The sequence below is a fragment of the Rhinatrema bivittatum genome, chromosome 6, assembly GCF_901001135.1.
Source record: "Rhinatrema bivittatum chromosome 6, aRhiBiv1.1, whole genome shotgun sequence".
NCBI classification, from domain to species: domain Eukaryota; kingdom Metazoa; phylum Chordata; class Amphibia; order Gymnophiona; family Rhinatrematidae; genus Rhinatrema; species Rhinatrema bivittatum.
The window spans coordinates 41671206-41692436 of record NC_042620.1 but is presented as its reverse complement, the minus strand read 5'-3'; the positions used below and the strand labels follow the sequence as shown (position 1 = coordinate 41692436).

The window sequence follows — 21231 nt, the reverse complement described above, 5'->3', positions numbered from 1 at the left end:
AAGCCGATCAGGATTTTAGGACATCAATGCTAAATATGCAGGAGGAGTATTTGCACACAGTGGAGGTGGTGCATGCAAATATATCTCATGAAAAGCCAACTGGCCTGCAGGAATGGAGGACCTACACTTACTCCTGCCCTATGGGCTCCCCTCTCTGTTTTGGCCATCACATGGTTGCTCTCATAGAGCTCAAACTCTCTAGCTCTGAGTTTGAGAGAGCCAATACTTCTTATTCTGAGGTGACAGGCAAATTGCTTATAGTATTTTTTTTTTTTTTTTATTCCTGCATCATTTCAGAAAAAATTTAATTTAAGGAAATCCAGAGGGAGACTGGCAGGAAACATTTTCATTTCCTTTGCTAGAAATAGTTTTAAAGTTTTACTTCATGTAATGTTACTCATTTGTAGCGAATCATTGGGTAATTTTTCAGTAGGAGCCTTTAGGAATCACCTACAGTGCTCTGAAAGTCTGTTTTTTTTTGGTTTTTTTTTTATCATAGAGGATCTTGTGCCTGACCCATTGTCTCTGTTTCAGAACGCATGACCAATGCTATTTTGGGCATACAATATTGGGTTCTCTGACTTTACATTGCGCTATTCAAATTGTCTGCCCCTTGTCTTATTTTTATATTCATATTTGTAACCCACCTCATCCACAAGATTTTTACTCTTGACCAAGGGCACACATGATCCACAGATGGACAAGATTCAAATACAGAACTCGCACTGCTGGACTACTGCTAATAGGCCTTAAGGAGAGCTCCCTGTGCAAACACATAACACACTGCCTTTTTCCCCCTCAAGATTTGTATATTAAAAACTTTTAAGGAGGCTCTTTTTAAAATTTTATTTCTCATTCTTTTCAAATTTGTGGCATCCCACAAGGATATTTGCCATCTCTAGCTTTGTTTAGTATTACTTGGCCCCATGGATTAAAGTAATCGAGGGTTCTGGTAGCTCTGGATGACATTCAGTTGTGCATCGGAGTAGGGGAGGAGCAGACTTTGGCAGTCACCATTTTGAACTCCTATTTAGAAGGCACAGCTGACTGGTTAACTCCACCCCCCACAATCAGAATTATGGATATCCAGGAGCGACAGAATTCCCTCACTTATGGGCAAAGAAATGAAACCAAAGGAGGCAATCTTGGGAGTTATTTTTTATTCCACGTTTTCTTTGGCGCACCCTAAATTTCAGGAGTGATACAGTCTTCATTCATGTCCCTCTGGTGTAGTAGAAAGCTCCGCCCATTTCTGCCTAGCACAATTATTCATGCACTGATCACAAGCTGATTTACTATTGTAATTTGTTATTCCAGGGGCTTCCACAAAATATCCATTAGAGGATCCAGCTCCTCCAGACTACAGTGGCAAAAATCTTTAATAGGCGTTAATCTAGCGATCATGTCACCCCAATTCTGGAGGAGCTACAGTGGAACCAGCACTATACAGGAGCCAATTTAAAATTCTTTCCATTGTGTTTAGATAGAAAGGATCCTGCCTACTTGACAGATTTTGCATGTGTGCCCAGCAGGCCTCGCATCAAGATTTGCTGGTGGTTTCTTCTCTGTCTAGAGTGAAACCTGTGAGCCATAGCTCACCTTTTAGTAATGATGGTCCCACACTATGGAATAAGCTTTGGGATATTCATTCTGAGAGTAGTTATCTGACTTCAGGAAAAGGATAAAAGCCTGGCTATTGATCCAGAGTAGTTTTAGGGCTTTCTACCCATTTCCAGATCGCTTTTGAATTCTGATCTTCTCATTTGGGGGTTATGTTTTAGGGAAGGGAAACAGCCTTTGGTGTAATTATTAATCTTTTATTTATTTTATGTTACTGTTAGTTTTGATTTCTGTTTATAGTGCTGTATAAGTTGTATCATGTTATGTTTTGTTCATAGTTTACCTTGTGGTTCTTGAGGCAGAAAGGTGAGACATTAAATGTGAACGATAGATAAGATAAAATACATTTCTTCTTAGTACACTTTTGACAGGGATTTAACTGAGGAATTTCTTTTAATAATCATGATTTAAAAAAAAAACCAAAACAAAAACTTGCAATGTTTTGTAAGATAAAGAAAATGCCGAAGTGGCAAACAGAATAACTTAAAAATAATTGATGCTCATGTATGTAGATGATTTGTTTTTAAGAGGGAACCAATCTGAAATGAAAGTTTTCATTGATTGCCTACATAGTTAAGATGATCAGAAGAGCTTATGAAATGCACCATTGTGCAATGGAACATTATTTCAGTGACAACCCATTAGCATGAGATAATTGCCTGTGCTGGAAGATGCCTGACCTGATAAAAATCATCCTCGGTATGACGAGAGCTTCCAGGAATCCAAGCTCCTACATGGTACAGGTAAGCTTCCTATACTTGACCTGGCCTGGGTCAATCCTGGCAAGCTAAGCCAGTTCTGGTTTTGACCCCCATGGCCTGTATGGCCTTGTAGACCTATTCTAGAGGAACTTAGAGGATTGAGTGAGGCAAAACTAAACAATCAGCCTGTCAAGATAAGCATTATACCTATGAAAGTAGACAAGGATAAATTTGTAATTCATAACTATCTTTCTTTCTAGTTCTTTCTTGATAAACTAGTTTCAATTGTAATAGATATCTTTTGAAAATCTCTTCAACATTTTTCTTGTATGAAGAAGATGTTAAATGAGCACAGTAAAGAGACTGCGTTTAACAGGATCTTGCATAAGGGAAGAAAGAGCCATCACTATAACGCCATCCCAGCTTTGTAGTTTAGCTGAATAACTACTCCGACACAGGTGGAACTACAGAGAGCATACTGCAATATTCATCGCACAACAAAGAACAGCTATATTGTAAGGGGCTGTTAACAGGAAGATGGCAATCAAAAGCACAGGCCCAGGCAGTGGCTTTGATAATGGGCAGAGAGTGAGCTTAAGAAATGGGAGCCAATTATTAAAATAAAATCCTTAAAAGCAGTTTAGGATTAACAATAATCATAGGGTAACAGTTTCTAAAAGTGGCAGATGTATGCCTGCACAGGATACACACATCAAGAAACCCAGCTTGGCCAAAAATGCTGCTTTTTAAATAGAACATCTGGACTGGGGTCAGAGTTTTGAAAGTAATGCTTCTAAACAAGGTAATAATACAAACCTAAATAAGGCGATCACAGCTCAGCAAATGAGGAAAAATCTGCACGTAGATTTAAACTCTTAATTATTAACATTGATTTTCTAAAATCCTTATTACAATGCGCCTACTCTTATTTCTAATTACTGACAATTTGTGTATTATTCACAGTTCACTAATTTAAACAGTTTGAGCTTATTTTGTTTTACCAAGTGGCAGCGCACAGGTTTTCTCATGTACAAGGGCACAAAGAAATTTGATCAATGCAGGATTTCCATTTCTTTCTCTGTGTATTTTGAATAAAAAAAACCACCTTGAAAAAGCAGAAGCAAAAACATTTTTCTGTTTAGCTCTGGAGAATCTCTTTCCTTAAGAACAAGAAGTAACCCACAGCATAAGGTGAAAGGGTAGATAAGAGATTAGGTACCGCAGTTTAATAGCACATGCAATGAACATCTTATGCTAAAAGCCATCTCAGTCTTTTCACTTAGTCGCCATTTTGCTATTCTTTTTCTCCCATCCACTTCCAGTTTGCTCCCCAGTTGTCTTTCTTCCACCTCTACCTGCCTGCCTTTCTTCTACCTTCAACATCCTTGCTCTTAACTACATCAGCCCAAATGATGTGCAGCCAATCTGTTATCGAGGGGCTCTCACCAGTTCTGAGATACTTTACTATCATAAAATAATTTAAACGGGGGACTCCTGGGCAACCCCGTCCAGCACTTCACTGCTTCAACCTATCTTCTTTCTCTCTGCCTTCTTCTCCCTTCCCCTCAACCAAGCTTGTAGCTTCCCAGCCTGCCTCTGTACCCAATGTTTTACACCTCAGCTTCCGGCCCCCCCCCCCCCCCCACACACACACACCAGCCCGTCATTTTTCTTTTACTTATGTTACCCCAATGCCCTAAAAAGAAACCTAGATTGAGGGTAGATCGAGACTGCTTGGTCTATGTAGCCTGCCCGATTTTCTTTACCTATCTTCAAGCTTGATCTCTGTATTCTTCCAGTGCAAAATATCCTTTTCTCGCTTGCCCTATAATCTCATGAATTCCCTTGTTTAGTTTTTTCTTCTTGTGCCTCTCTTCCTTCTACTCCTCCAAGCAGGTCACCTCTGTTCCCCCTAATCACCTCTCCTCTGTCTCCCTTCTGTTCTTCCTTGGCAGACCTGAGACACCAAGAAAATCAACAAAATAGGCCTTCTTATTTTAGATACTTTCTTGACCTCTCACCCTAAATACTGGGCCAATTACTGCAGAATTTGCTTGTGGTTAAAAACCAGAATCCTCCAGAGCTTTTTTTTCCCCCAGTGAGGCCCTTAGGCTGACTGGATGTCTCCGTATGATTGCGCTTTATCTTAAGTAATGGCTGCAACTTTATTAGCACACTCTATCCATAGCCCCGACACCCATAAAAGCAGACCATGGCCTAGAAATTGAACCTTTGTTTCTTGCAAGCAAGTACACAACACTAAAACTAACTCAATCCATATCAACCCATGCTGACACCAACAGCCACTAGAAAAATATAACAAATACTTGTAAAATATACATTTGGTTTCAACTGACAGAACAAGATTGTATTTGTGATCAACTTTTTATTCGCTTTTGTTCTAACAAATACCTCCAAAGTGTCCTGTCAAGTTCTACAAAATAGTTTCTTATCCAAGCTGGTACCATTATTCACAGTCAGTAGAGAAATGCTCAAAGAAGAAAAATACCTTTTTCTGTCAATAAGCAGGGTTGAATTAGACATAACATATGGAGGTACTGAATGGATTCTTCTCTCAGGTGGTAGAGCTTTTGCTCAACTGAGCACGTGTGGGAACTCCCATGTGGGCATTGCCTCATGAGCTTCCTTAGTCCTTTTTTTTTTGTCTAATCACTAACATGGATGTAAATTCTATTCATCTGTTTATCTAAAAATAATATTTTTCTATTTAAAAGTTGCCTCAGCAACTTTCTACCATCATTTTTCAGTGCTACAAAAAGAAAGGAAGAAAAATTGAGAACATATTTTTTCTTCACAATGTTCAGAAATAAGAAATCCATTTGGGGGATTCTAGAAGTTTGTTTGTGGCAGGAGAAAATCCATTATCGATCGGCATAAACTGTACTCCACTGCCTCGGACTGGACTACGACCAGGTCAATTATTACAATTGCAGGCAGATGTCTCTGCCAGGGCGGGTGTAAGGGGATTAGGCACCCTAGGCACCTTCTGCTTTGTGCCGCCCCCACCCCCCTGCCTCCCAGTCAAGGCCTCGACTTCTTCCTCTTGGTTTTTTTGGCTGTGAGTGGCAGTGGCAAAGAGGAGTGAAGATTCGACTCCCCATTTCTCTTTGCCGCGCTGCTCATGGCTCGCTCTCCTTAATGGTTGGCACTCTAAGCCCAGGCCTAGCGCTTCCGCCAGCCCTGGTCCCTGTGTACTTCGAAATCCAGGGCCTGGAAAATGGAGGAACTGCATCTCTTAGAAGCCACAGTCCAATCCTCCTCCTAAAGCACAGTCTTGTCTGTCTCTCTGGGAACTGAGTTGAGCAGGAGCTCCTCAAAAGTTTCTCCCCTGTTGGCAGCACAGGCCAAATATTTGGGGCCAAGTAAGCATCATGCATCAAAAAAGAAGAGGCAGCCCTCTTTGGAGCAGTAAGAGCAGCGAGCGCTCAAAGAGCACCAATGTGCATTGGCACCATCGATGCATATATCCATAGCATTGTCTAAGCAATCAATGCATCAGCACAAAAATCTTTGATGTATTTGATGCTTCGAGCCTCAGATTGTGAATTGCATCGATCATCAATGCCTACACCACTGAATCATACACCAGTACTTCCAACATGGTTATATGCCAGCTTACACATGATTTTAATGGGAGCAGAGGGGGATATGATATACCTATCCCCATCAATTACTACAACCCTTATGCCAATAAAATGAATGCAACAAGGGCTATGCCTGTTTGTATTTTCATTCTGCTTTTTAATTGATAGGGATAAAGTGGAATCTTTTAGCTCAGGTGAGATTTAATTACAGGCACTTGGACTACTTTATTATTATTGGATCCTCACTGTTGGGATGCCCTAATTCTAATGTGTCATTAGTATCCTTTGAAGATACCTCCCTCCAAACCATGCGCTGCTGAGCGACTGTCTGCTTTCCCCATTGATCTAGTTGAAAAGCTGCTCTCTCTCCTTTTTAAAGGTTAGCGCCAGCAGCTTGGTTCCACCCTGGTTAAGGTGGAGCCATCCCTTTGGAAAAGACTCCCCCCTTCCCCAAAAGGTTCCCCAGGTCCTTACAAAACTGAATCCCTCTTCCTTGTACCATCGTCTCATCCATGTATTGAGATTCTGGAGCTCTGCTTGCCTCTGGAGACCTGCACATGGAACAGGGAGCATTTCAGAGAATGCTACCCTGGAGGTTCTGGATTTCAGCTTTCTACCTAAGAGCCTAAATTTGGCTTCCAGAACCTCCCTCCCACATTTTTGTTGTTGGTGCTCACATGCACCATGACAGCTGGCTCCTCCCCATCACTGTCTAAAATCTTATCTAGGTGACGTGTGAGGTCCACCATCTTCGCACCAGGTAGGCATGTTACCAGGCGATCCTCACGTCCACCAGCCACGCAGCTTCAGGAAGAAGCACCTTTTCACCTACCACCCATCAAATTATGCTGGCAATGGATGCCTCCACAAATGGTTGGGAAGCCCACACAGGTCTGTTTCTAATGCAAGGGACCTGGTTGTTCATAGAAAAACAATTTCAAATCAACCTTCTATAATTAAGAGTGATTAGGTACGCTCTGACAAACTTCACTTGCTTCCTCCAGGAAAAGTGCATTCTCATTCAGATCGATAACCAGTTAGCCATGTTCTATATGAACAAATAGAGAGGCACAGGGTAATGGATTCTTTGCCAAGAAGTAATAAAAATATAGGAATGTGCATACACGTATCAAGCCCTCCTACAAGCAACCTACCTCCCATGGATCTCCAACATGTTGGCAGACTGCTTCAGCAGAGCATTTTGACCACACAAATGGTCTCTACAATTGACAGTAGACAAACTATTCAGCCAACAAGGTCTTCTAGCCACTGACCTATTTATGGGAGAGCAAACCAGAAAGCTGGAAAGGTTTTGCTCAAATCTTCCCAGCAAACTCACCTTTGCTCAGGATGCTTTTCTGCTCGTTTAGAATGCAGATCTCATGTATGCTTTTCCACCGATACTGCTGATAGCCAGAACAGTACAAAAAGTTATCAAACACTGGGCCCAACTAATCATTATAAATCCAGAATGGCCTAGATAAATTAGATTTGTGTATCTTGTACAGCACTCTAGCTATCCCTCTCGGATCAGACTCATCACTATTGATCAAGAAGAGGGATGTCCTCCCTCAGGTTCACTGCTTGGCTGTTAGCACTCAATCACCAAATTCTCTCTACGTAAAGAGGTTGAGGATATTGTACTATCTGCTACAAAGCCATCAACCAGAAGAGCCTATGACTTTAAATGGAAAAGATTCTCCACATGGTATCACCATAATACATTGGATTAATTCACATATGAACCCCAGGAGTTACTGAACTACTTACTCTTGCTATCTCATCTGTGAGAATGCATTCCAGTGCCATTGCAGCTTACCATACCCAAATTGAGGGTAAGCCTATTGCCACTCATCCCTTTCTATAGGAGTATCAAACTGGTCCTTGGGGCCCTCCCAGCCAGTGAGGTTTTCAAGATATTTCTAATGAATATGCAAGAGATTTATTTACATGCACATATTTCTCATGCATATTCATTAGAGATATCCAACTGGGTGGGGGGGAGATTTAGAACCCCTGCCTTACTATCAATGGCTCATATAGGAGCAGTATCATTCAAAGATATCTGCAAAGCTGCAACATGGTCATCAGTACACACTTTTGTGTCCCATTACTGTCTGGAGAATCTCTCAAAGAGTGACAGTAAATTCTGACAAGCTGATTTACATAACCTATTCACCCAGACTACTCTCCATGGTAGGGTCCAGGTTCCTTATTCAGTAAATGATCTTCTACAACCCTCAGCTTGGGACTCTCCACATGTCATGGCCTATTCAGCCCTGCCTATCGATGGAAAAAGTTTGCTTAATGTAAATGATGTTTTCCTTAGACAGAAGGTTGAATTAACCATGCTAAATACTCACCCAGGAAGCAAGGGGCTGGATAAGGGAGCAGAGTTGTTGTTCTTTGCTATCTGCTCTAGACTCACTGCCTTCTCTTCTATTCCCTACAAGCTGCTTTAGAGGGCAGGGGCTGGGGATGGAAACAGAGGGATGTTTTTTGCTGCCTGAGATTTGGGGCATTGGTCAATAGAGTGATTGGGTCAGCACCCCTTGCTATCAGGACCTGATGTAGTTGTCCTTTTTGCCCATAGATAAAATCGGCCCTGCTGTTGACTCTCCCATGGCCATGATATCTGGAACACTCACCCCATTGCCCCCCCCCCCCCCCCCCACCAATCCTGGCACAGCTATATGGTAGAGGCTTTGAGACAGCATCTGTTGCCCTGCTTTCACATTTATGGCTTTTTAATATTGGGATTTTTCTCTGAAAGTCAAGGTTAATTAATCCTCCTTGTTGCTTTAGACACCTTTAGAATTTCTCCTTGAAACATAGTTCAGGGGAGCTCTCAGAATACTTGCTGCATTGCTTGTGTGGGGTTCTTTTGCATGGGTGATAGATTTGGGGGCACCTTTGCACTTCATACAGCAGATAGCTCACTAGAGTGGGCCTTAATTTCTTCTTGAAGAAGGCAGTAATGGAGGAGCATTGAAGAGGAGTATGAACTCTTCAAAGTGGATTACTATAGGTATTTCCCTACCCCATTGTAAGAAGACTAGATTGAGAAAACAAATCTCAGATTTTGCAGTAACCCTGAGGTATGCAAGTGTGACAAACTTCATTTTTAACCATTAAAAGGACAGCCCGGGCTGGTAAAATGGGAATGGTTGGCATTACTCCAATGCACATAAGCTTTGCTCACTATCAAAAAACGAAATGAAAATAAATCCTTTTTTTTTTAATGGTATTTATAGAAATGTAATTTCCTACTGAAAGTTCAATGTAATTAATCATTTTATGATTTCAGTGGTTGGATCAGTGTGTAAGACATTGTTATTTAATCTGTAAATTTTATCTTCCTTCATGAAGATATCAAAAATAATAGTGGGATACTAAGATTGTTCTTCTCAAACATTTTTTATTACGTCAGTCCTGATAATGATTTTTTTTTTTTAAAGGATCAAAGCAGAAAGTAATGCCTTTCAGCAGAAGGAAGGATTGTTACATATCAGATCAAGTTTCAGACTGAGCAAATGTTGATTGTATTGACACTACAGCGTACATTTAACTTTCCATTCAGAAATATGTGGAAAATATTAAATTCACAACATGGGATTTTCAGACGTGCAGTATTACCACATTAAGTATCTACCACAAAAAGAAACCTAAAAGTATACTCAAGAATCCATATACAATGCTGATGGAATATGCCTCAGCTAATAAATGCAAGGTCACAAAATCTATTATTAGGAGTGGCCTTGGGTAAGCCACTTTACCCTCCATTGCCTCAGGTATAAACTTAAGAGTGTGAGCTCTCTGGGATAGGGATCTACAGTATCTAAATATAATCCACTTTGAAGTGGCTGAAAGGCAGAATATAAATTAAAAAAAAAAAAAATAAACTTTTTGTGCATCCAGGAAAGGAGAGAGGCTGCGATGCCAGTAATGGCTACAAAGGTAAAGAGTTTACATCAGGCATGGCCATTTTTTTAAAAATAACAAAAAGAAAATGGAGAGATTACTTACCTGATAATTTCCTTAGTGTAGACAGTTGGTCTCAGGACCACTGGGTTTATGCTCTCCTGCCACCAGATGGAGACGAAGCAAGTTGATGTCACAGTATATATACTCCTGCAGTGACCCCCACCCTGCCACTACTCTCTTCAAAAGCAATTAGCAAAAAACTTGATTAAAAGGAGGCAACCATAACTGTACTCAATCAACAAAAAACACTGAACTCACGTAAGATTCTAGGTACTCCAAGCCAGGGATTGGATGGACACTTACCAGTAACTCCTGGGACCCAGAGCCCCACAGGAGGACTATTGACACACTCATGCGGCAGCCGAGGGCAGGAAGCTGAGTCCATCTGTCTACACTAAGGAAAACAAAATTATAAGGTAAGTAATTTCTCCATTTCCTAGCATGTAGACAGATGGACTCAGGACCAGTGGGATGTTCCAAATCTACTCCCAAACAGGGTGGGAGGCTGCCTGAGGTCCAGTCAACACTGAATGTGCAAAGGCTGCACATATAACAATTGCCAAATGCACCAGTGTCTTTTCAAAATACTCAAACCATCAATTATATAAAAAAAGAAATGTCTGTATATAATAAAGGGCATGAAATGGACAAGTCAAATGCGTCTTTCAAAACCTTTGACTTACTGTTCTGACCATCATATGCCCATGAAAACTCATTTTTTTAGTTTTTCCAGGTGCTCAGGATTTCTGTAAAAACTTTCAAACAACTGTACAAAAAAAAGCAAGTGTGCTGTCTGTACTTAACATATAATCTTCATGTTTCTGGCCCAATTTATTTGCATTGCCTTCTGTATACTCCTTGAATGAAATCCAGACAACAATGTGTTCTGCTTACAGGTAATCATCGATGTTTCGGCTGGAGCTGCGTCAGGGGACTGTGGAGAAAAACTAAAAAATTAACTTTTCATAGGCATGATAAGTCAAAGGTTTTGAAAGACACATTTGACTTGTCCATTTCATGCCCTTTATTATATAATTTTTTTTAAAAAATATAATTGATGGTTTGATTATTTTGATAAACACTGGTGCGTTTGGCAATTGTTATATCTCCATAATAAACTGGAAGGCATAAAAAGATTGAGCCACGATAATATATAAACAGTTTAAAGCTACTCTTTTCTTTTTGTATTACACATTGATTGTGGTAGGTTTTCCCTCTATTTATATCATTGTTTAAAAATACCATCTTGGAAGCTCAAACCTGAAGTATTCCATATAGGAGAAAAGGTAGAAGCAAGGCCAAATGATTGCTGCCATGCCTAAAAGGTGAGGTGAAAGACTATTTTGGCCAAAAGAACTTCTTTCAAAAATTGGAAAAAGAATCCAACTGGAAACAATAGGAAAAAGCATAAGCCCTGGCAAGTTAATGTAGAACATTGATAAGGCATGCAAAAAGAGAATTTGAATAGAAGCTGGCCACAGAGGCAAAAACTCATAATAAAACCCTTTAAAAATATATCCGCAGCAGGAGTCAATTGGACTGTTAGATAATCAAGGAGTTAAAGGGACATTTAGGAAAGACAAGGCCAAAAACTAAATACATTCTTTGCTTTGGTGTTTACTAAAGAGGATGCTCGGGAGATAACTGTGCCAGAAACAGTATTTACTGGCAATAATTCAGAAGAACTGAAACAAATCATGGTGAACCTGGATGATGTAATGGGGCAGATTAAAGACAAGCAAATTGCTTTGGACCACATGGTTTATACCCCAGAGCTCTGATGAACTAAAAAATTAAATTACAGAACTATTACATAGAAAGATGATGGCAGAAACACATTGTATGGCCACTATAATATGGATCCTGTCCATGCAAGGTAGAAAATGATTCTAGAGTAACTAATCTAGTATTTACCATAAGGAGGAGTTTTCTTGTCCAAAACATTTCTGTGCAGTTCATATGTAGCGTAGGAATATGACTAGTGTTGAAGGGATTGAGCTTTTCATCAGAACTGAGAGATAGAGGCTCCAATCTTACCTATACCACTTAATGCAATACAGAAAATCAGTTAATCTCTTTGCTCTCCAAATTTGTCTGTAAGCTCTTTTGGGAAGGGACTTTATGATGATGCCTTTTATCTTACAAAGTTCTATGACATAGCTATCACAACAAAAATCATATGAGTTACTTACAGCAGATCTGACAATTTAACAATAGATTCTGACTATGCTGTTGCTATAAATAATCTTTAAGTATTATTGAATGTATTTATTGCTTTTTTTTTTTTAACTGAAAATAATTCTGTCTGTACTTCATTGTTGGTCTGGCGCATCCTATTGATTCAAGCAATATTCCTAGAGCGACCAATGACACTCAGCGATTGTGCATTTTAACAAAATTCTGAATAGAATTTTCTAACTTAGAAATATTTCTGGTACTTTGGGACAGAAAACTTCTATTTACATTTATTAAAATTTGTGAATCGCCTAACACTTAAAAGATCTAGGAAATGAACAAGAGAACAATCTCATTTAAAAGGATAATGTAAATTGTATCCCCTCTAAAGCCTACTATGTCTGCATGTTTTGAGTCCTTGACATTTGTCTATTTGGATTAATATTCAATAATTCACTGAAAATAACAATGAAGAACGGGGTAATTCACGTAGCCAGACTGCAATACATTAGGAAGAAAGATACCGAATGCAATTATTGCCTTTAAGTAAGAATACTAAAGACATCCATCCAAGTAGACAACTCTTCTTACTCATCCTGGATCAAAACAAAATCTTAAGACTTATTGAGAACAAACATATCATTTCAAGACAAAGGAGATTCAAATCACTATGATCTAGACATCTTTTATTTTAGGTTAATTTGCCAAAATAAATGCACACAGTTTAATAACGAAATGCCAACTTTTTTCCCTTACATGCAGCCATCTGGAATGTAACACAAGGTTGCAAGTTGTCAAGATATTCACTGGACATTATGAGGGCACTTTTCATCAGTGTGTGTTGCTGCAAAGTATGTGGGCAGTTTTACATTTTCCCTTTGAAAGCTGCCTACAAGATGCACAAGTACACCATGAAAGTCCATATGCACTTTTACCTATGGTGAGGGGGAGGGGACAATTTTCAACTAGGGACATCTAACGGTACTTAACTTGGTTTGATAAATCTTGCTGAATAATTTCCTCAATAAGCTTAAACTCAGAAGCATGACTCAATTGTAAACTTTCAGTCTATGCAAGGTCCAGAAAAAGAAAATGGTTATCGGGTGTTTACATGCTGTAGAATTTGTTTGATATATGTGTTTCCTAAAAGCATGATAATAAAGTACAAAACAGATGCTGTTTATATTGGTGATATATTGGACAGCAACATAGCTGATGACAGTTCATTATTTCCTAGTGCTCTTCTAAAAGAGCTTGAGATAGCCAGTGTTACGCATACACATAGCAATTCAGGCAGTACTGAATATCATTTTTCCAAATGCATTAAATGAATGTTTAATGAGACAGTACGGAAGGAAGTGACACTAATAGGATATCAAAAAGACTAACATAAAATGACAACAGGCATTATGTTAGGTTCCATCCCTTGTGTCCTCCATTTCACATCTGAAAATAGTGCATCCACCACCAGTGGTGATTGATGCAAGCAACACTGCTAGGAGGGTGTCATTTTACCGAACACATTCACTATTGTCACATTTGTTATTCTCTTGTCCTAGGCCATTTACTAAGCAGTGGAGGGAGTCCTTTCCCAGCAATTACAGGAAGCCATGTGGTCCCCAGGGAAGCAGCAGGAACTCTCTTCTGTGTTCCACTGGATGCCAAATGGATTCCTGCCCCTGCACATATCAGTCTCTGTCACCTCATGTGGTAGTCAGAGTTCATGCCGAGCAAAAGGCGGAGAAAATACAGCAGCCAAACAAGATGGGCGTCAGTAATTTCACCGTCCCATACTTTGCATCATTACTAGCGTACAGGCATAATCAGGGAAAGTTTGTAGAGAACATTTGCAGATATATTTCTAGTGTCTAAATGCATAACACTGAAAAACGGAATTCAAGGGAAATGTCTAGTGAAAAGGAAGTCTTTGCAGTGGTAAGGATTCAAATCAGCAGACAGATGTTAACTTCACTGGATTCCTTATGATGGATATTCAGTCTATACTGTAGCTATAAACTGGAAGGAAACTTTTCTGTTAAGAAAGGAGAAAAGTGCTCATTTTCATTGTTCACATCTGTACAGAGTAAGTTAATGTATATTAAAATGTCATACTATCCCCTTTGTTGTGCTGTAGTTTTGATTTTCTAATAAGCACACATAACTCCAGGTCTTTTACTTGATGATATAACTAAAAAGGAAGAAAAACATCAATCTAATGGTATTTTTACAGGACATTTTAGATAGATATTTTTTCTTAAATTTCTTCAATACAGTACTATGCAAAATCAACTTAATACTGCAGACATAGGACATAATGCAACACAGTATAAGGATTATACAACAAAATTGCTAATGATGGCTATTCAAACATGCTGACAGCACAGAAAATACTGTCACTGGCAGGTAATTGATTTTAGCAGAATTAAGTTACTGTGCCTCACTGGGTGGAGATGTTCTTCAGGAAGCATTGGCTTTCAGCTTTGACAACAGCATTTCATTCCTACGGCACTCCTGTGGATGAAACCAGACACATGCTTCTTTAAAAGTTGCTGTGGCTGCCAACACTGGCGAGCATGACCTTCCAATCTCACTTTTCACATGCTTTGACGATGTACACTGTACGCGTGTGAACAGCAGAGATTAAATGTAGAAGGAGTGAGTGAGTAGTTAGAGCAATGGGCTCAGATTCAAGAGAATTCCTGGTTAAGAAGTTAAATTCTCTCTGTGGCCAAAGACCCTCTAGGTAAACCACTTACCGAATATGCCTCATTTTTCTCTCTTTTTCATCACTGCCACCTACTCTTTTTTATTTACTAAGACACTGGTTATGTACACACACTGTGGGATGGCGTTGAGGTGGCACAGGAAAAAGAAATGGTTTCAATTAAGGTGTTTATTCACTGCATTTTCTTATAACTGTGCCCTGGTGAAGGTCGAAACACTGCATTACAGCATAAAAATTGGTTCCTTTACAACTAGGGAACATTTGTTTATACTGACTTTCGCCCATTTTTGTTTGTTATAATAAGCAATGGATAAATCCCCAGGAAAAATAAAATAAAAACTGAAAATGAAGGTCCCTATTTATATCTTGGTGTGCCAACATTTTGCTCAGTGTGCTTGGGTTTTCTGCACCCATCCTTCTTTAAGTCAAGTCACATTTATCTCCAGGGGGGGCTCAAGAATCAAATTAAAAACAAGGGTTTTTTTTTCTTAATCTGGTTTTCTAAATCAAAAAATTTAATTTACTATCACTTATTAACCAGAGGGAAAGTCAAATCTGTCAAACTGGAACCATCATCTTGAAAGGATTCCTACTACAACACACTATGAGAATTCTAAAATCATGAAAACAGATAAGACTCATTAAGCATTATTCATATAAGTCAAACTGTGATTAAATTTTAAGGCTAACAAAGAAACATGTCTGCCCACAAACTGAAATACAACAAATAGTTTGGAGCTATTATTAAGGTATTAGAGGGCACAAATGACCACTTAAGCATTTTTATTTGTAAGCAAGACTAATACCATATATTTTATAATGCACAGAGGTCAAGGGGATACTATTAGACATCTACATCATCTAAATATATTTTTTAATGCTATTACTGATTTTATGTCATGGACTTTGTAATTTAAACAGCAGTTTAAAAAAAAGGATTCTGCAGCCAGAAATAGTTATGGATAATTTATCCTTCACCAAACTGCAGGTGAGGTGGTTTTTCTTTTGGTCTGGCACTGCTGGTATAACTAAGCAGTATTAGAATATTACACTCTGTAATATTTTTCTCCATTTTAACTATGATTTGCATTAGACATCAGGTAAAGTTTTATTTGAAGAAAACATGCCAAAAACAATATATGCTTATCAAAAATTAACCTATCATCCATAGAAAATGTGTTTTTTATACATATTATATTTTTGTCATTTTATTCTTCAACATGAAAATATAGATCTACTGATAAATGTACATCTACAAGAGCATCATACCCAAAATGCCAATTATATATGTTAGATACTTTAACACAATATGTGTTTTCCCCTATAACCATACAAAATACTCAGATTACTAAATTATCAAAATAGAAGAAAAGAAAATAAATGTATTAAAAGTTGGATAAACATATCTGTATCATACTTTGATGCTCGAATGCCTGAAATAGACTCTCTCATTAGGTGAGAAGTGGGAACATTTACGGATTAAAAACAAGTCCCCTAATGGACCTAGTAACATTTGAAATGTTTCACATTAGTTTCGCCCATGACAAGGAGTTTAGTAAAAATCCAAGATCAAAGCTAAACTAATAGACACAAAGATGAAGGATTACATTTGTCTCAGAAATTTCTCTCTGACTTGTATGGCTATTGTCATGGCAACTATATTTGATCACTCAGCGGAGTAGTGACTATGCTAGAACAAAAGGATATGCAAATGACTTGCATGCACCACAAGGAAAAAAATCCAATACAGTATTGACCTGTTAGAAATAGTTAAAGGAGTATAGGGTATAGAATACAGCTCATAAAATATGGGCATGTCTTAAAATAAGTATTCACTGAAGGAAAAAAAAACACTTCAGTGTGTAACTTTATGTAACAAATGTATGGAAATAGATTTTTGCTGTACCTCAAAACAAGTCAAATAACTTTTTATAATGTCTAAACCCAGAAAACATCTTGAGCACAGTGCAAGTTTTGCATTCAATATATAGGCTGCTAGGCTGTGATCGATAGGCAAAACACAGTATTTTGAAAACTGAAAGAAATGGTTAGAAGGCTAAATCAATGAAAGATGGGTAGCACTTTCATGGATTTTAGATGACAAAGTTATGTGTCCCCCTTTATTATTTCACTGGGAAACCATCCCAGTGGAGGAAAAGTCACGTAGTCTAATACTTTCCACCTACTCTGAAATCAACAAACGTAACTTAGTCCTCCTTTTCCTCCTCCACCAAAGCAAAGACATCGATACTCATATATCACAAAGGTCAAATGTCACTTAACAGCCAGCTCCTCTAATCTTGGAAAACAAAATGCCAGGAGGAGGATGTGATTGGACTACAGATTTTGTCCTTTTCATTTCAGTGATGTACAGTCCCAGAGCTCTATCATTTCCAAGGTCTGCTGCCTTTAGTCCTTCTCACTGTTCTTCACAAAACTTCCATAAGGAAATTCCTGCTGGATTCCAGGTATTCATAAAAATCACATCATCAAAACTGTGTCTAGCTGGACTTGTGGGTCCTAGACGCCCAGCGCCAATCCCTCCCAATCCCATTGCACCCCCCCCCCCTTCCCTTTTCCTGGGAGAAACAAAACATGCCTCAGATTTATGGATAGCAGAGTTGCTTACCTGTAACAGGTGTTCTCACAGGACAGCAAGATGTTACTCCTCACATTATTTATTTATTTTTCTATACCGATATTCAATTCGAAATATCACACCGGTTTACATAGAACAGGTAGTCAAAGGGCGAGCCTTATAGTGACATGATACAGTAGAACAAATTAACCAAGTAATTTGTTATACTGTGACATCATCATCAGGATGGAGCCCAATCACGGAACACTTTTGTCAAAGTTTCTAGAATTTTGACTGGCACCTACTGGGCATGCCCAGCAATGCACTGACCCTGCATCCAGCAGGGGTCCCCCTTCAGTCTTGTCTTATAGTAAAAAGTACGTGAGAAAAATAAAATAAGAAAACATAAACGAACCCAAGTCCACGGGGTGGCGGGCGGGTTTCATGAGGACTAACATCCTGCTGTCCTGTGAGAACACCTGCTGCAGGTAAGCCACTCTGCTTTCTCACAAGACAAGCAATATGGTAGTCCTCACATATGTGAGTACCGAGCTGAGGATGCCCGAGCAAAGCACCAAATGCACCCAAAGACGTGCAACAGGCACAACAACAGGGGTGAAAATTTGGTTATGGGAAGTTAAACTGAAAACAAGTTGCGTAGAACAGATTGGCCAAAGATGGAATCCTGTGTGCCAGCCTTATCTAAGCAATAATGGGCTGTGAAAGTATGGAGAGAACTCCAGGTAGCAGCCTTACAAATATCAACAAGCGGCACCGAACGGAGGAATGCTACTGATGTTGCCATGGCCCTGACAGAGTGTGCTTTTACACGATCTTGTAGTGGAATGCCTGCTTGCTGGTAGCAAAAAGAAATGCATTCCGCCAACCAGGAAGAGAGGGTCTGCTTTCCCACAGGATTTCCCAATTTGATGGTATCAAAAGTTGATGGAAAAACATTGAGCACTTCTTTTTTCTGTATCAAAAGAATCAAACAATTGAGTGGATTTTCTGGGGGCCGACGTGCGGTCCAGATAGAAAGCTAGAGCACGTTTGCAGTCCAAGAAATGCAGAGCCTGTTCTCCTGGGTTTGAATGGAGCCTGGGAAAAAGGTAGGTAGGATAATAGATTGGTTAACATGAAATTCCGACACTACCTTCGGCAAAAATTTAGGGTGAGTGCGGAGCACTACCCTGTCATGCAGAATTTTAGTGTAAGGCGGGTAGATAAGACTGGAACCCTGCCTGACCACCTTCCGGAAAAAACTCAAGACTTGGCTTTTTGTCCAAGCCTTCCCTCAAACATAACATCGCAACAGTGCTTTCATTTAACCCAATAGACTAAATGTCCAACCCAGTAATTGTATATCCATTCATGTTCATTCTCCAGTTTATTCTGTCCTTTATTTCCTGGCTACTCTAGCCTCCAAGTTCATTCCCCCTGTTATTTGTATCTGCGCCTCGGCCTTCTCGTTATATGGTTTTTTGTTAAGTTAACCCCCAAGTTTGATGTAAACCGGCCTGATATGAAGCTTGTCATGAAGTTCGGTATAGAAAAATGTTAAATAAATAAATAAATAAAATAGCTAATGCCTGTATTTCACTAACTCTCTAAGTGGACGTGATCGCAAGAAGAAAAACTACCTTCCAGGTGAGATAGCGGAAATCACAGGAGTGGAGAGGCTCAAACGGAGGTTTCATGAGCCATCCCAAAACCACATTAAGGTCCCAAGCAGGGGCAGGAGGGCGCAGTGGAGGTTTTAAATGGAGCAAGCCTCTCATGAAACGTGATACTAAGGGTTGTGTTGAAATGGAGACATCTCCTATACCCTTATGGTACGCAGACACTGCACTAACATTTATTTATTTATTTTTTAAATTTATTTTTGGTTTTTTATATACCGGTCTTCTTACATTGTATGTAAATCAAATCGGTTTACAGATAACAAAGTAACTTGCTAAGTAGCATTACATATAACGAAGAAACTCTTAAATAACAGATAACAAAGAGAAAAACATATAAACAATAAATAAAGGTATTAGAGGATATTCCTAATGATACAGCTGCCTTGCAATAGGCTGATGACGAAATCTTGAAAAAAGTTAACTTAAATGTGGATGAATCGAACAAAAAATGATCTGGGTGAAGGGAAGCTAAGGAAGGGAGGAAAATAGGGATGGAATGGGGGAGGAAACAGTTGATCTAGGCAGAAAGGTGTGTTTATTGGGGAGGGAAGAAATAGGAGCTTAGGGGGTGGAGTTTCAAAAAAGGGGGGAGTGGGGTGGAATTATACAAATTAGAACAATGCAGAGCGTGATTGCAAGTTATACAAAAAGTTATACAAGTAGAGTGATGCGGCGAATAATTGCAAGCTGACAGTGTCTTGTGATTAATCAGGGAAATGCTTGGCCGAAAAGCCAAGTTTTCAATTTTTTCTTAAATGACTGGTGGCAGGGGTCTTGTCTGAGGTCATGTGGAAGAGCGTTCCAAATAGCAGGACTTGCACCCTGATAGAGGAAGTTTTTAGATCTAACTCTGACAGGTGCCAGAGATAGTCCAGGAACCTCACAGTGGAACAAGTGAAGGGGGTCTATGGACATGGAAGTGCACTAGACCGTAAACCTCTTCCATTTAGAGAGATAAGACCTATTGTCGAAGGCTTTCGTGAAGCCACCAGGACTCAGGATACAGACTCTGAAAGGTTAAGAGGTTGGAGTATTAACCTTTCAACATCCAGGCCATCAGAGACAGAGCCTGGAGGTTGGGGTGGCGCAGGCATCCGTTGTTCTGAGTTATCAGAAGCGGATCCTTCCCCAGAGGAATGTGCCAGTGTCCTGGAGGATTGGAAACCACACCTGGCGTGGCCAGTGGGGGAGCTATCAGAATCATTAATCCCTTGTCTTGCCGGAGCTTCACGAGAGTCTTTGAAATGAGAGGAAGTGGAGGGTACACATAAAGGAGACCGCTGGCCCAGGAGAGGGCAAAGGCATCTCTTGGTTGAGAGTGGTGACTGCGAATGAGAGAGCAGAAGTTATCTACTTTGTGGTTGTGGACCGACGCAAAGAAATCTATTCGAGGGTAACCCCAACGTTGGAATATCGTGTCCGCTACCGTGGGGTTGAGAGACCACTCGTGTGGATCGAAAGTACGACTAAGCTTGTCCGCCAACACATTGTCCACTCCCGGCAAGTAGGCTGCTATGAGGCACATCGAGCGGGAAAGGGCCCATGCCCATATCTGTGCAGCTTCCTGACACAGGAGGTAGGAGCCCGTTCCCCCTTGTTTGTTGATGTACCACATCGCAACCTGATTGTCTGTTTGAATCAGGATGGCTCTGTTTGATAGGCAATCCTGAAAGGCCTTGAGGGCATACCTGATCGCCCATAGCTCCAGGAAATGCATCTGGTATTTGGCTTCCTCTGGAGACCAGGTTCCCTGAGTCTGCAGGTCGCCTACATGTGCACCCCACCCGTGGTTGGATGCGCCTGTTAAGATAATTTGAGGATCTGGAGCCTGAAATGGAAGGCCTTGAATGAGATTGGAACGTGCCTCCACTAGGCTAGTGACAGTCGGAGCTGTTTGATAACCTGGATAATGCTGGACATTGGCTGACAAGCTTGAATCCACTGGCATTTTAAGGTCCACTGCATTACTCTCATGGCTAGGCGAGCCATCGGAGTGACATGCACCGAGGACGCCAAGTAACCCAACAGTATGAGGAAGTGACGAGCAGTTGAAGATACTCGAGTCTGTAGTTGATGCGCCAGAGATGTTATGGTGAAAGCGCGATCCTGGGGGAGGAAGGCTTTCGCCTGTATAGTGTTTAGGTCGGCCCCTATAAAGGAT

The 21231-nt window shown here is 40.0% G+C and overlaps 1 protein-coding gene across 2 annotated transcripts in view; it reads right to left on the bottom strand.

Moving 5' to 3' along the window:
• Nucleotides 1–12750: 12750 nt before the first annotated feature.
• CCDC93 (coiled-coil domain containing 93) overlaps nt 12751–21231 on the bottom strand; it is a 371692-nt gene continuing 363211 nt past the window's right edge. For both annotated transcript variants that reach the window (XM_029605342.1, XM_029605343.1), the window contains one exon: nt 12751–14596. In XM_029605342.1, coding sequence (XP_029461202.1) covers nt 14543–14596 — 54 coding nt within the window. In that variant the 3' untranslated portion in view covers nt 12751–14542. The remainder of the gene's footprint in view (nt 14597–21231) is intronic.